The sequence below is a fragment of the Crinia signifera genome, chromosome 3 (genome assembly GCF_055691185.1).
Source record: "Crinia signifera chromosome 3, ASM5569118v1, whole genome shotgun sequence".
NCBI classification, from domain to species: Eukaryota; Metazoa; Chordata; class Amphibia; order Anura; family Myobatrachidae; genus Crinia; species Crinia signifera.
This window is the reverse complement of record NC_139219.1, coordinates 115,342,637-115,358,175: the sequence shown is the minus strand read 5'-3', so window position 1 is coordinate 115,358,175 and position 15,539 is coordinate 115,342,637. Positions and strand designations below refer to the sequence as shown.

Genomic DNA, 15,539 nt, shown 5'->3' with positions numbered 1-15,539 from the left:
TTGATAAGAAAGGTGTTCACCACAGAAGATGGATTCAGTATGAAATCCCGGCGGTCGGGATATCGGCGTTCAAAATCCCGACGCCGGAATCCCGACCGCCGAAATGACGTGGATCGCCCCCCCTTGCGGGCTCGCTGCGCTCGCCACGCAGCGGGCCTGGTGCCTCGCTACGCTCGGCACGCTAATTTATTCTCCCTCCGGGGGTGTCGTGGACACCCCTGGAGGGAGAAAGTGTCGGGATTTCGGAGGTCGGGATTCCAGCGTCGGGATTCTGAATGCTGGGATCCCGACCGCCGGGATTTAAACTGCATCCCCAGAAGATGGCAATCACATTACCAGGGAATTGCAGGAACAGAGCATATTCTCCCTGAAGGAGAGGGTCAGGTAGGCAACCCTGGTTTATGTGCAGAGTAAATACTGGCTGCTTTATTTTTACCCTGCAATTTGTAACTCTCTCTGCACATGTTACATCAGCCCCACCTGCAGTGCACATGGTTTTGTCCATGTGCAAACCAACCAGAATCAGGCCCATAATGTGTGCTGATACCACTTCTCCTCCATAAGGGAGCTGACATTATTAATGTGCTTTTCAGTTTGTACAGTACTTCACTGTTGCAAAAAAATGTAATTACTAAAGTCAAAGTAAATAATATTCTTACCATGTTGTATATCTTTCATGTCTAAATGAAGACTGGACATTAATATTCCCACAGCTTGTGATCTTTTATTGCTTAATAGCTTGACAACCTGTTGAGAATAAAAGACATCTTAGTCAAGTATTACAGTAGACCTGTTAGGTACCTAACTGACAACACAGAGGGAAAAATGCATTGTGGGTCTATCGGGAGGGGTGGAGCCAAAATGATGCAAATCAAATGGAGTCATGTCATGTTGGCTCTACCCCCTCCACAGCAACCTGTCAGGGCTCCGGTAACTGGTGTCCCCGGCTTTGGCAGTAGTGAGCCAGTGGTGGGTTCAGGATACTGGAAGACTTGGGGTTTGAGGTAATGACAGTTCATATGTCACTGGGCAGTTGACATGACTGATCAGATGGGCGAAGTCTAACCCCACCGATAGTTTTCACCAGGGACCCCGCAAGGATGTTTAGACTTTGCTGCAATCAGTGGACAGGTCGTGGCCATCTGTCAGAGTTCCCACACCTAACTGGCTTATCACTGAGTGATCAGTATCGATAGATCAGCGATAGTTAGGAATTGAACACCATGGTATCGGCCTGGGAACTGATATGGTATCCTTTGGCCTGGGAGCTTTAGATTATGTCAGCCTAGGAGCCCTGGACTGTGTCGGCCTGGGAGCCATGGATTGTGTTGGCCTGGGAGCCGTGGATTGTGTCGGCCTGGGAGCCATGGACTGTGTTAGCTTGGGAGCTGTGGACTGTCAGCCTGGGAGCCGTGGACTGTCAGCCTGGGAGCCGTAGACTGTGTCAGCCTGGGAGCTGTGGACTGTGTCGGCCTGGGAGCTGTGGGCTGTGTCGGCCTAGGAGCAATGGACTGAGTCAGCCTGGGAGCTGTGGACTGTGTCGGCCTGGGAGCAATGGAATGTGTCAGCCCGGTAGCCGTGGACTGATGTTGCGACTATTGGTCGGGAAACCGATGGTGGCTGTAGATGTGTGTGTATCAATCAACTCACGGACACCAGTGCAGCTTGAATCAGGTGTGTCTTTATTCATCCTCCAGCTAACTCTGACTGACTGCCCGGCCTCCTGACCGGAAGTGAGTCATACCTTGAGACTACATGTACCAAGATGCACCGCATGCATCTACATCCCCCCTTTTAACTGGAAGGACACAATATGCATGAACTGTGGCAACAATATAAAACAAAGACAAATATAAGAAGAAAGACTAAACAATAAAGTCCTGGATCTTGGGATTGGGTTTGGATACATGACCAGACCTGGTGATGGTGTATTGAGAACCCATGGAACTGTCCTCGGCATCTTGGGAGGGTTCTGCCATCAGTATGGTCTCTGGGATGGGATCGCCCAAATGATGTGAATCATCACTGACATTGGTTGCAGCAGTGGTAGGAGCTGATGGACCCGGCTGTGCAGAGTTATCCTCAGCCACACTCAGCAGGTGTCGGTGGTTGAGTTCGTATAGGGCAGTGGTCTCCAACCTTTTTTGGGGCGAGAGCTACTCGCGACAAAATAAACCGCCTGAAGAGCTACTAAAATAAAAATTAAATAAAAAAACCTGCATAATAACCAAAAAATGCCCTTTACACTTATGCCACACACTGTAATGCCCCTGACGCATTATGCCACACACTGCAATGTCCAATATGCCGCATACATACCTCCCAACATTGGAGGCAGAGGAGAAGGGACATCGGCATGCGCACGAAATTAGGGGGGGTGACCTACTACCGTGGTACTCCTGTGAGGCCACATCCCCCATTTTTTTCCACTATGGGGGCATGGCCAGCACTCTGAGAGCTGCTGGCCATGCCCCCAGCCTCTATGAATAGACGGTGTGCGCATATGCACACCGTCTATTCACCGCAGGACACTGCCGGCCCCAGGTGGGAAGCAGGACAGCCCCCAAAAATGCATTATACCACACACCGCAATGCCCCTTACACAAGATTCTGCACACAATGGGGGAAATTTACCAAAATGGATTCGTAGAAAAAAGGTGTATTCGTAGGCAGAAATACACCTTTTTTTTTACGAATTTGTATTTTCGGGATTTACAATCCCAAAAATACAACAATTCGTAGTCCTAAAGATGGAACATTCGTATTTGTATTTACAAATACGAATGTCTACACCATCGATAGAATACGACAGAAATCACCATTCAAAAGAATGGTGGTTTCTGATTTACTAAGCAGCCGTACTGATAATACGGCTGCTTAGTGGTGTAAAACAGGCATGCAAATACGACAGGAAAATAGAACACCATTTTCATGTCGTATTTGCGTTTTAGCCTGCACGGATCAGTCAGATCCGTGCAGGCTTCGGTGTAAAAAAATAGAAAAATAAATAAATTTTAAAAAAAAACGGCGTGGGGTCCCCCCCACAGCCGAAACCAGCACCAGGCTGACAGAGCCTGGAGCCGGTAATTAAAAATCAGGGAACCCGACAAATAGGGGTTCCCCGATTTTTAACAACCAGCCCCAGGCTCCTGCTCTGGGGCTGGTTCCCAAAATACGGGGGACAAAATGACTAGGGGTCCCCCGTATTTTAAGAACCAGCCCCAGGCAAAACCAGCCAGCAGGGTAATGCCACAGCCGGGGGGAGACTTTTTATACAAGTCCCCCCGGCCAAAGCATTCATCCCTACCGACCAGTCAGCCTGGCCAGGGGCCCTGGGGGAGTGGGGACCCCCCCAATAAAGGGGTCCCCCCCTCCAGAACTTACCTGACCAGGCTGAAGCCTGGTGCTGTCCTCGATGCCCCTGGGCGGTGGGCATCGAGCTGATGGTATGGTGTAAAAAATAGAATAAAAACCATTGTCTTTTACTGGTGAACTATGAGTCCCAGCAAGCCTCCCCCGCAAGCTGGGACTTGGAGAACCACAAGTCCCAGCCTGCGGGGCATTAAAGGGCCCGCTGGGTCTTGTAGTGCCACAGTAAAAGAAAGAGTTAAATAAACACACTGACACACGTGAAAAATAAAAGTTTAATACATACATAACACATACATACTGATACTTACCTTTCTTGATCCCGTAGGTAGCCCTGGTCCTGATGTCCTGTGTCGTCCATGTCGGCTGTCTGCGTCGTCCTCCAGGTCCATGTCGACGGTCCGTGTCGTCCTCCAGGTCCATGGCGGGGTCCGGGTCCGAAGAAATCCATGTTGGAGCTGTGGAAGGAAATCCTACTCACCTGGTCCTGCGCTGAAGAAGTCTTCTCTTGATCCGACGTAGTCCAGGTAATCTTCATGCTGTCGCCGGTCCCCGCTGTCTGCGCTGTCTCTGCATCGCGCTGAGGAGAGATGCTGAAGTTTCATATTCGGCGCCTCTCCTCAGACTGAATTCTATTGGCCGCCTAGCAGGCCAATCAGGAGCCGACTTTCTCGGCTCCTGATTGGCCTGCTAGGCGGCCAATAGAATTCAGTCTGAGGAGAGGCGCCGAATATGAAACTTCAGCATCTCTCCTCAGCGCGATGCAGAGACAGCGCAGACAGCGGGGACCGGCGACAGCATGAAGATTACCTGGACTACGTCTGATCAAGAGAAGACTTCTTCAGCGCAGGACCAGGTGAGTAGGATTTCCTTCCACAGCTCCAACATGGATTTCTTCGGACCCGGACCCCGCCATGGACCTGGAGGACAACACGGACCGTCGACATGGACCTGGAGGACGACGCAGACAGCCGACATGGACGACACAGGACATCAGGACCAGGGCTACCTACGGGATCAAGAAAGGTAAGTATCAGTATGTATGTGTTATGTATGTATTAAACTTTTATTTTTCACGTGTGTCAGTGTGTTTATTTAACTCTTTCTTTTACTGTGGCACTACAAGACCCAGCGGGCCCTTTAATGCCCCGCAGGCTGGGACTTGTGGTTCTCCAAGTCCCAGCTTGCGGGGGAGGCTTGCTGGGACTCATAGTTCACCAGTAAAAGACAATGGTTTTTATTCTATTTTTTACACCATACCATCAGCTCGATGCCCACCGCCCAGGGGCATCGAGGACAGCACCAGGCTTCAGCCTGGTCAGGTAAGTCCTGGAGGGGGGGGGACCCCTTTATTGGGGGGGTCCCCACTCCCCCAGGACCCCTGGCCAGGCTGACTGGTCGGTAGGGATGAATGCTTTGGCCGGGGGGGCTTGTATAAAAAGTCTCCCCCCGGCTGTGGCATTACCCTGCTGGCTGGTTTTGCCTGGGGCTGGTTCTTAAAATACGGGGGACCCCTAGTCATTTTGTCCCCCGTATTTTGGGAACCAGCCCCAGAGCAGGAGCCTGGGGCTGGTTGTTAAAAATCGGGAAACCCCTATTTGTCGGGTTCCCTGATTTTTAATTACCGGCTCCAGGCTCTGTCAGCCTGGTGCTGGTTTCGGCTGTGGGGGGGACCCCACGCCGTTTTTTTTTTAAATTTATTTATTTTTCTATTTTTTTTTACACATTGCAGCCTGCACGGATCTGACTGATCCGTGCAGACTGCTAGAAATAATTCGTATTAGCGGCCGTATATACGGCCGCTAATACGAATTCCTACGACATCGGTGGGTTACAAAGCAGTCGTATATGACTGCTTAAATCCCCCTCCGGAACACGACTTTGCATACGACTTAAACAGTCGTATGCAGTCGTAGGGAAAATACCAATACGAAAAACTAGGTTTTTCATATTGGTAAATTTCCCCCAATGTCCCACAGTATGGCTTCCAATAAAAAAAAAAAGTAAATTACCTGCTTGCTGTCAGGGGTTAATTTTTGTTGCCAGGGGTTAATGCTCATTGACAAGGGGGTCACTGCTTGCCCCCATCCACTATGCCCGTCTTCACATGGGCATAGTGGGCAGTTGCACCATAATAAATTTCTCCATAATAAACTTTTCGCTGCTGGCTGCTGCAGCATCGGAGCTCAGCTCCATCATCCCCCTGCTGGCTTAAGGAGTGCATCGGTTCTTCCCCCACACCATGCTAGAAGTCATATTTGACTTTGCATCTGACAGGGAACACAGCGCTGCAGCGTTACCCGGAAGTGCCGGGAGAACTTAGCGCGGTGCTCCCTGTCAGACGCTAGAGGTCAAATATGACTTCTAGCGCCTGTCTCCTCTGGTCCCCGTAACAAGGACTACGGCGGGGGAAAATGACGGCTGCTGTAGCGGGGCAAGGCGGCGGCTATAGCGGCGCAAGGTGGTGGCTATAGCGGTGCAAGCCAGCGGCAACAGCGGGCAGGCGGACCGGGCAGGCAGCAGTGGTCGAGCCACCCGTTTCGCTCAGGCGAGCTACCGGTAGCTCGCGAGTGACGGGTTGGCGACCACTGGTATAGGGCATTGTCAGATTGCACCACATAGCTGTTTGGACATTCTGCAGGACGCTGCACTACTGCTACTCTGTCGAAACCATGTTCAGTTTGCATGTGGACTGGCTGGCCTGGGGAGAGTGGTGGCAGGCGATGTGCCTACATGTCATATGCTGCCTTGGAACCTGCCCTGCGTCTGTTGATTCAGTCGCGCACCTGAGGCTCCACTCTGGGTTGTAGAAGCTGCTTTGCCATAGGGAGTACTGTGTGGGTGCGGCGTGCTAACAGACACTGTGCAGGGTAGGGTAGTCCATCTCTGGGTGTATTTCTCAGATTCAGCAGAGCTAAATATATGTCCGAGCCGTCTCGTGCACATTTTTCCATTAGGTGCTTTGCAGAATGAACTGCCCGCTCTGCCAACCTGTTGGACTGTGGATAGTGTGGGCTGCTGGTGTCCCATATGTTTGCATACTCTGTGAACTCTCTACTCTTAAAGCGTTGTCAGTGATTAACTGCTGTGGAGTAACATGTGCTGCAAAGTGCCTTTTTAGTTTCGAGATTATCATCAGGCTTGTGGTGTTGATCAGGTAGTTTATTTCGAACCAGCCTGAGTAAGAGTTAACGAGCACCATAAACTCCTTTCGCCTCCATTCAAACAAGTCAGCAGCAAGGATAGACCATGGAAGGTCCGGGATGTCATGGAGCAGCATGGGCTCCCGTGGCTGATGTGGGCGTAGGGTGTTGCAGGGGCCACAGAGTGAAACAGCCCGTTCAATGTCACTGTACATAGAGAGCCAGAATGCAGTTTCCCGGGCCCTGCGCTTTGTGGCCTCTAGGCCTGCATGACCGTGGTACATGTGCTGTGTGTAGGATGACTGCAGTGCAGCTGGGATCACAAAGCGGTGACCTCGCATAATGACGCCATCAGATATAGTGAGTTCATCCCTCATGCAATAGAAAGGGCGCAGGCAGTGTGGCAAGTCTCTGGAAGAGGGTGGCCAGCCATTGAGGATGACTGCAACAAAACGCTGAGAGAGCTCATCTGTGCTTGTGGCTGCGCGCAGCTCCTCCATTCACTTGGTGGGAAGGACTTCCACCGCCATTACTTCAAAATCATCCTCGGTGCTACCTGAGTCAGTGGAGGGCAGAAATACTCTGGACAATGTGTCGGCAACATACATTTCCTTGCCTGGTTTGTAGATAACGTCCAAGTTGTACCTCTGGAGTTTTAGCATCATGCTTTGTATGCAAGATGAGGCGGAGTGAATGAGATTCTTCAGGATAGTGATGAGCGGCTGATGATCTGTTTCAATCATGACAGGAGGGCCATAGATGAAGTCCTGAAATCGGTTGCAGGCAAAGACAAGGGCCAACAATTCTTTTTCAATCTGTGCGTACCTGGTTTCTGTGTCAGTGAGGGCTCTGGATGCAAATGCCACTGGTCTCCGGTGTTGGAGGCACACGGCCCCAAGGCCATTTTGTGAAGCATCAGCAGCAAGGACAACTGGATCATGCACATTGAAGTACTGCAGGACCGGCGGGTTTGTAAGCATGGTCTTTAGTTGGTTGACAGCAGCTGTATGTGTGTCAAGCCAACACCAATCAGAGTCCTGGTTCAATAGCTGCCGCAGGGGTGCGGTGGTCTCGATATACTGCGGGAGGAACTTTGACAGGTAGTTGGTCATCCCCAGGAAGCGCTGTAGTGCCAGTTTATCTGCCGGGAGGGGCATCTGCACGACAGCAGAGACCTTATTGGGTCTGGCATGACACCCTTACTAGTGAGTACATGGCCTTTGTATGCCACCTCCGTGACTCTGAATTTGTCTGGGTTGAGCTTGAGGTTGAGGGCACAAGCCCGCTGAAGTACCTGGTGTAGGCGCTGGTCATGCTCCTCCGTGGTGCGGCCCCAGATGAGGATGTCATCAATGATGATGTCACAGGGATCACCAGCAAACAGTTGCTCCATGCAGCGCTGGAAGACCTCACTGCCCGTGGTGATGGGCATGCAGAGGAAAACATACCGCCCAATGGCGGTCATGAAGGCAGTGAGTCGTGAAGAGGCTCTGTCTGCGGTTTCTGAAAGAAACCGCACTTGACATCCAGAGTGCTGAAGATGGTTGCACCTGGCATGTCAGCAATCACCTGCTCGATGGTGCAGAGCGGGTGGTATGGGCGTAGAAGTGCCTTGTTTAAATGTACAGGGTCAATGCATAAACGTACAGTCCCATCTTTCTTAGCTGCAGCGACCATGGCAGACACCCATTGCGTTGCTTCCTCAATCGGTGCAATGACACCCAGTTGCATCATTCTATGTAGCTCTTGGATGATCTTGTCCTTCATGGCAATAGGAACCCTGCGGGGAGCACAAACAGTGGGAACAATAGAGTCATCCAGCCTCATGTGGTACGTGATCGTCAGTTTTCCCAGTGTGTTGCAATCAAATAGATCTTGAAAGTCTCTCATTTCTGGAACGGTCATTTGAATGGCATGTACGTCAGGCCCTAGTTTTAACAGGCCTAGTCTCATACTGTCCGGGAGACCAAGTAGTGATTTGACCTGTTGGTCCACGATATGGAACAGCAATTCAGCACGGGTGAACTGTATTCGCGTGGTGCCCAGTGTGGTGATAACCTGGCCTCCATATGCTATCAAGTTTATTCTGTCTTGTGGGTTGATTTGTGCAGTAGGATCTAGCTTGTGCAATTGTCTGTGTGACATGACGTTGCATTTGGCGCCTGAGTCTATCTTGACCGTGGCCACTCTGTTGGTGTTTTTTGTCTTGAGCTTGATGAATATCTCACCCCTCTCATCTGTGTGGTCGACACTGTCACAGACTGTTGTGCGGGCTGTGTCGTACACCGGGTCTGTGTCAACCTTGTTGACCTACCTGGAGTGTGCGGCTGTAGCGTGGCTCAGTTTGCTGTTTTGTGGGTGCCTGGTCTTTAGAGCGACAGCACCTAGCGAAGTGATTCCATTTGCCACATGCATTGCAGCATTTATCATATGCGGGACAGTTCTGCCTGCCTTTGGGGTGCTGTGCTGCGCAGTTCTCACATGTGAGTGACCGGGGGTGGTGGCCGCCATGACACAGACTTCAGCATCTTTCTTCAACTCCCTTGTGCCCTTTTCTGCTTGCTCATGGAGCATGCAAATGCTTATGGCGGTTTCTAGCGTGAGGCCCTTTTCCCTTAGTAGCTGTGCACGTACCTGGTCATTGCGTATGCCACATACAATCCTTTCACGGATGAGCTCACCTGTGAGTATGCCAAAGTTGCACTTCTTTGCAAAGAGCCTTAGTGTGGAGGCGTATGATTGTATGGTGTCGTCACCCTTTTGATTTGTGCTGTTGAAGATGTGCCTGTCCATGATGACGTTCTTCACCGGCATGCAGATCTCTTCAAACTTAGTGAGCAGGACTTCGGGATCCTCTCTGTTTTCTGCGTCCGCGTATATGAATACCTCGGATTTGTCCACGGCGTCTGTGCATGCGAGGTTCAGCAGCGTGTATGCTTGTACCTTCTTTGACTTGTCTGATAAGCCCACAATGCAGTATATGTGCCATTCTCTCTTGAATCTGAGCCAGTTGTCAGCGATATGTTCGTCATATACCAGCGGATCAGGCGGACCGGGCAGGCAGCAGTGGTCGAGCCACCCGTTTCGCTCAGGCGAGCTACCGGTAGCTCGCGAGTGACGGGTTGGCGACCACTGGTATAGGACATTGTCAGATTGCACCACATAGCTGTTTGGACGTTCTGCAGGACGCTGCACTACTGCTACTCTGTCGAAACCATGTTCAGTTTGCATGTGGACTGGCTGGCCTGGGGAGAGTGGTGGCAGGCGATGTGCCTACCTGTCATATGCTGCCTTGGAACCTGCCCTGCGTCTGTTGATGCAGTCGCGCACCTGAGGCTCCACTCTGGGTTGTAGAAGCTGCTTTGCCATAGGGAGTACTGTGTGGGTGCGGCGTGCTAACAGACACTGTGCAGGGTAGGGTAGTCCATCTCTGGGTGTATTTCTCAGGTTCAGCAGAGCTAAATATATGTCCGAGCCGTCTCGTGCACATTTTTCCATTAGGTGCTTTGCAGAATGAACTGCCCGCTCTGCCAACCCGTTGGACTGTGGATAGTGTGGGCTGCTGGTGTCCCATATGTTTGCATACTCTGTGAACTCTCTACTCTTAAAGCGTTGTCAGTGATTAACTGCTGTGGAGTAACATGTTGGGTGTTGCAGGGGCCACAGAGTGAAACAACCCGTTCAATGTCACCGTACATAGAGAGCCAGAATGCAGTTTCCCGGGCCCTGCGCTTTGTGGCCTCTAGGCCTGCATGACCGTGGTACATGTGCTGTGTGTAGGATGACTGCAGTGCAGCTGGGATCACAAAGCGGTGACCTCGCATAATGAGCCTTAGTGTGGATGCGTATGATTGTATGGTGTCGTCACCCTTTTGATTTGTGCTGTTGAAGATGTGCCTGTCCATGATGACATTCTTCACCGGCATGCAGATCTCTTCAAACTTAGTGAGCAGGACTTCGGGATCCTCTCTGTTTTCTGCGTCCGCGTATATGAATACCTCTGATTTGTCCACGGCGTCTGTGCCCGCGAGGTTCAGCAGCGTGTATGCTTGTACCTTCTTTGACTTGTCTGATAAGCCCACAATGCAGTATATGTGCCATTCTCTCTTGAATCTGAGCCAGTTGTCAGAGATATGTTCGTCATATACCAGCGGATCAATCTTCCTTAGCTCATGTGCCATGTTGATCCCGCTTCTGACACCATTTAGATGTGTGTGTATCAATCAACTCACTGACACCTGTGCAGCTTGAATCAGGTGTGTCTTTATTCAAGCCTCCGGCTAACTCTGACTGACTGCCCGTCCTCCTGACCGGAAGGGAGTCATACCTTGAGACTACATGTACCAAGATGCACCGCATGCATCTACAGTGGCAATTGGTCTGGGAACCGATGAGAGGTAGATGGCTTAGAAGCCAGTAGTGATTTCTGCTTGGGATGGCTAGATGAGGCGGAGGCTACTTCAGATGGGAGCTGTAGATGGAATAGCTGGAAGATAGTCTGGCAGATGAAGGGTTATCCTAGGAGCTGTCTAGCAGCCACAGCAGCAGCAGCAGGTCACATATGCACTGGAACAGGTAACACTGGAGCAATGTAACCTGTAGCCTAGAATGCTCACTGTGAGGAGCTTTAGTGTACCAGCTTCTTCTACCACAATTACTGTACATGTGTATCTGAACTCACAAACATTGCAATTGACCAGAGAATAGCTGCCAGGAGGAAGAGACAGGTGCCTTCCCATGAAGTGGGTGATTGTGAGCTTAAAAAGTGCAGTATTAGTTCTTTTATGATTGTGTATTTATTATGATAAGTTTAACCTTTTCCTGACCATTTACCTTCAGTACTGTTAAATATTAATACTGTATTCCATACAGTATCCAGTGTATAAAAAGACCAATATCAGGGTTGTTACCACTCCCCAGACTCCCGTACTTACTCCAATGTGCTCTCCCCTCTAAAATTCCTGCGTTTGCCACTGCTCACCTATATCCCCCCTGCCTGTCTTTGATTGGCTGCCAGTCGCAGTATTAATTAACCACAGGAAGTACCTGTGTACACCTTGATCATCATATGATCAAGTGCACAAGTCAGAGGGATCAAGGTTATAGGGAAACTAATGGATCAAACCATCAGCTGACTCCAAGTGTCATGGCGGCGCCCCATGCAGCATGGGACCGACTTGGGACAAGCATGAGACACCGACTAGGCCCAGGCAACTACAGGGAGCATCCCACCATGGACTGTGGCCAGATACAATGCAAATCATGGACTTGTGCCCCAGGACGCATCGCGACTCCTGACACAACCATCAAATCACAGCAATTTGCCACAAGGTAGGGGGGCGTAGTCATATTGTGCCCAGTCTTTCTACCCTGTTGGGGGGGGGGGGTTGTTCTGGGTACTACATCCCCCAGAAACAGCATTGCAGAAGCGGAGTGGATCAGATCCAGCCCAGCAGTCAGCCTGCCCCATTACCTCCACTACTTGCATTGATGAGTTGATAGTACAGCAGTGTAGTGTCTTAAGACCAGGTGCCAGATGCACTAAGCTTCAAAAGTCATAAAATGGAGAGTGATAAACAACCAGACAATCAGCTACTGCCTGACATTTTTCAAACACAGTCTGTGACATGGCAAGTAGGAGCTGATTGGTTGGTTTTTTATCACTCTCCATTTTATACATTTTGAAGCATAGTGCATCTGGCCACAGGTGTGCTAAGCTTCAAAAAGTGATAAAGCCATTTGCTTGAGGAGGGGAGGGAAGGGGGTGGCAGCAGGGGAAAGCCCAGTGTTTTATGGGCATGACCATAAAAATGTTGGGCATACCCCTGACAGTGTTTTTTTTACATCTGTCACACTGCTAACCTGTAAAAATTAATCCTAAATTAACCGTAACCATGCTTGCAAATTCTCTTGGTACTACTCTTTCTTTTCTGAAATTGTACTGCTCTGTCTCTCATTCAGCCATCACTCCGATTTCTATTTTTTACCCTTTGCTTCATCTACACTATGTCCAGGCTGTCAACACTCCCCAACATTCCTTCTTTACCCAATTCCTTTATTTGCCCCATGTTACCACCTCTGTCCTTCTCTCATAGTCCCCTAAATCTCCTCATCTCCTCTATCCCCAAACCTCCCTTCTAATTCGCTTCAGCCTGACCACGGGTCCCTAACTCCCCTCTCAGACCTGCTCTCTTCCTCCTCCAACTGTCACCTCACCTCTCCACGATCAGTATACACTTACTCCCTCCGTGCCTGACTTCTGACGTTTCCTTTCCCATCAGGAGCCAGCACAATTCCTATTCCCTCTATATTCCAGCCTTCCAAATAATTTTTGCCTCAGTGCTATAGAATCCCCAATAATCTCATTCACATATGTCCCAAAAACTCATACCCTCTATTCTGTACCCTATGGTATTCCAGATCAGTTTGTAACAAGCTGGTCCCCACTCATGAACTTTTCATTTCCTACTCCATCCATCTCCTAGCCATTACTGAAACCTGGATCATTCCCTCTGACACAACTTCTCCTGCTGCTCTCTCTGCTGGGGGCCTCACATTCTCACATACACCCCAACCATGCGGCCACCATGAAGGTTTTACGCTCCAATTACTCCTACCAACTACCCCAGAACATCCCTATATTCTCTATAATTGGGGCCCGTGCTATTTGCCTGTTCCAACCTGTTAATTTACCACCCCAACCTACTTTGGCACTCCCTCTAAATTCCTTGATAGCTTCTCTTGCTCATTCCACACGAACTCTCTTCTGACATTCCCTCTATTATCTTAGGTGATTTCAACATCCCTATTTTCCCACATACAACTCTGCCTCCTTAACCTCACATCTTCACTTGGTTTCTCACAGTGGACCTCCTCACCTTCCCATTTGAATGGAAGCTCACTTGATCGGGTCCTCAACTACCATTGTGATATTTCTGATTTCTCCAACTTCCCATTTCCACTCCCTGACCATCGCTCACACTCGCAAACTAACAGCTCAACCCTGACACCTATACCCTCCCACCTCCTCCCCTACTTCTCTCTCTCTCTGCTTTTTGCCATTAAGCCCACCTCTTCAATCTCTCCCTCTTATCTGGCACTGTCCCCTCTGCCTTCAAGCATGCTCTCAGCTCCCCTATCCTTAAAAAACCCTTAATCCAAATACCATCTCCAACTACTTCCATACAGATTTGTCCACATACATCTTGGCTTTTTTTCTCAATTTTTCACAACATGTAAAACATGGCTTAGCTGGTTTTTTTTTTTTTCAAATAAAGCAAGTTGACTGATTTAAATATATTTTTTGCAGCAGTAGAATTTGTATAAAGTAATAGATTAGAGAAGCAAATTTTTTGTAAAATAACAAAGAGTGACTTTGTATAGACCAAGGTGTGCCAAACAGTGCCATACATGGCACAATAAAACCAAGATGTACAGATGGAGCCCCACTCATTCAATCTCAGCGCTCACCAGAAAATCAATCTGTCAGGGCTGAATTTGGCCCCTTTTCCGTTTATGTGGGTCTGAGCATGTACATAAGCATACCCATACCTTTCCATGCAATTGCGGGGATTCTTGCACCGGCGGGGGGGGCAGACATTCGGTCGGGTGGTGTTTACCTGTTTGCGAGTCTGCAAATATACAGTATGCAGCCTAGAGAACAGGTCTGAATCAGGCCCACGGTCTCTTTACTTTGTACCCTTTTAAGAATATTATGCCTTCATTGAGAAAATCATGTGGTATTCCCATGTGTTTTTTTAACATGTATTTGTTGTGAACACTATCAATTCCTGTTTGACAATGATGCGTATAAAAAACAAGAATGAATCGAATTTGTGTCATTTAAATTGCTAAGGTCCATACACATTGGGTTATTTTGCCCAGCGTTTATGGACAGCGATGATCGTTTTCATCACTGGGGGGGGGAACCGCTCAGTGCATACACACTGAGCTGCTTTCCCCCTGCCCGGCACCATCAGCGGGGAGAGGCCGGCTTTGCATAGCGCAGATGAATGGCTTTCCCGGCGATGATGCGGGAGCGCGCGACAGCGCTCACCGCTCATCGCCGGGGCATACACACTGGGCGGCTTTGAGCTAAAAGCTGCTCAAACATGCCATTTTGTTCGACTTTTAGCTCAAAGTCAACCAGTGTGTATGGGTCCTAAGTGCGAGCAAAGTGAAGTGTTGGCAAATCTGTAGAAACCTAATCTTAACCCAAGAACTCAAAAAAATTTGGATACATAACTATGGGGCTGTAAACATAAATCCTTGTGTACCATAAGTGTGGCATATGAATTGACCCCTAAATGTACAGTATATCAGATAGATATTAAATGCATACATACTGGAAGTGCAATTGGGTTTGTACGCATTTTGTTTTAACCTGCTATCACCAGTGTGAACATTGCTTAAAAGTATTTAAAGTCTTTAAGCCACCATTTGTTGTTGGATCTGGCCAAGGAATTTAAAATGGAAATAAGATAACATGAGAAACACTCCTGGTTTTGGAGTTTTTGAAAAGCTACTGCTTAGTAAATATACCCCCAAAAAGTACATTACAATATTTATTTTGAATTAAATGATACATTCTAAGTTATAAACTTACTTGTTTAGACTTTGTCTTGGTTATTGTATCAGAAATAGGTTTCTTTTTTTCCTTTACTGCAGTTTTAGAAAACAGACTTTCCAGCTCTTTAACATCTACTTTAAGCTCATTGACTGCTTCCCAAACTAGAGGGCTGCTGCCATCTCTAAGATTAAATTAAAAAAGAGAATTAGGACCAGACAGTATCTTAACATGGAACATTTGTAAAAAAAAAAAAATATATATATATATATATTACACAAAGGATTGGAATGATGCGCTGACACCTGCTTAATTAAAATACCACAACTGCAGCTGCTTTTGAGTCCACAAGTTCTTGTTTAGCAAACACTTGTTCCAAAGTTAAGGAACCGCAGCTCCCTTCTTTCGTCTCAGTCCCTGTGAGACAACACCAAAGGCAATCTACGATACACAAAATAAGA

The 15,539-nt window shown here is 48.8% G+C and overlaps 1 protein-coding gene across 2 annotated transcripts in view; it reads right to left on the bottom strand.

The window, feature by feature from the left end:
* FMN2 (formin 2) overlaps window positions 1–15,539 on the bottom strand; it is a 454,592-nt gene that overhangs the window by 274,264 nt on the left and 164,789 nt on the right. For both annotated transcript variants that reach the window (XM_083176392.1, XM_083176393.1), the window contains exons 6-7: window positions 15,118–15,262; window positions 660–747 (exon numbers count right to left, since the gene is read on the bottom strand). In XM_083176392.1, coding sequence (XP_083032518.1) covers window positions 660–747; window positions 15,118–15,262 — 233 coding nt within the window. The remainder of the gene's footprint in view (window positions 1–659; window positions 748–15,117; window positions 15,263–15,539) is intronic.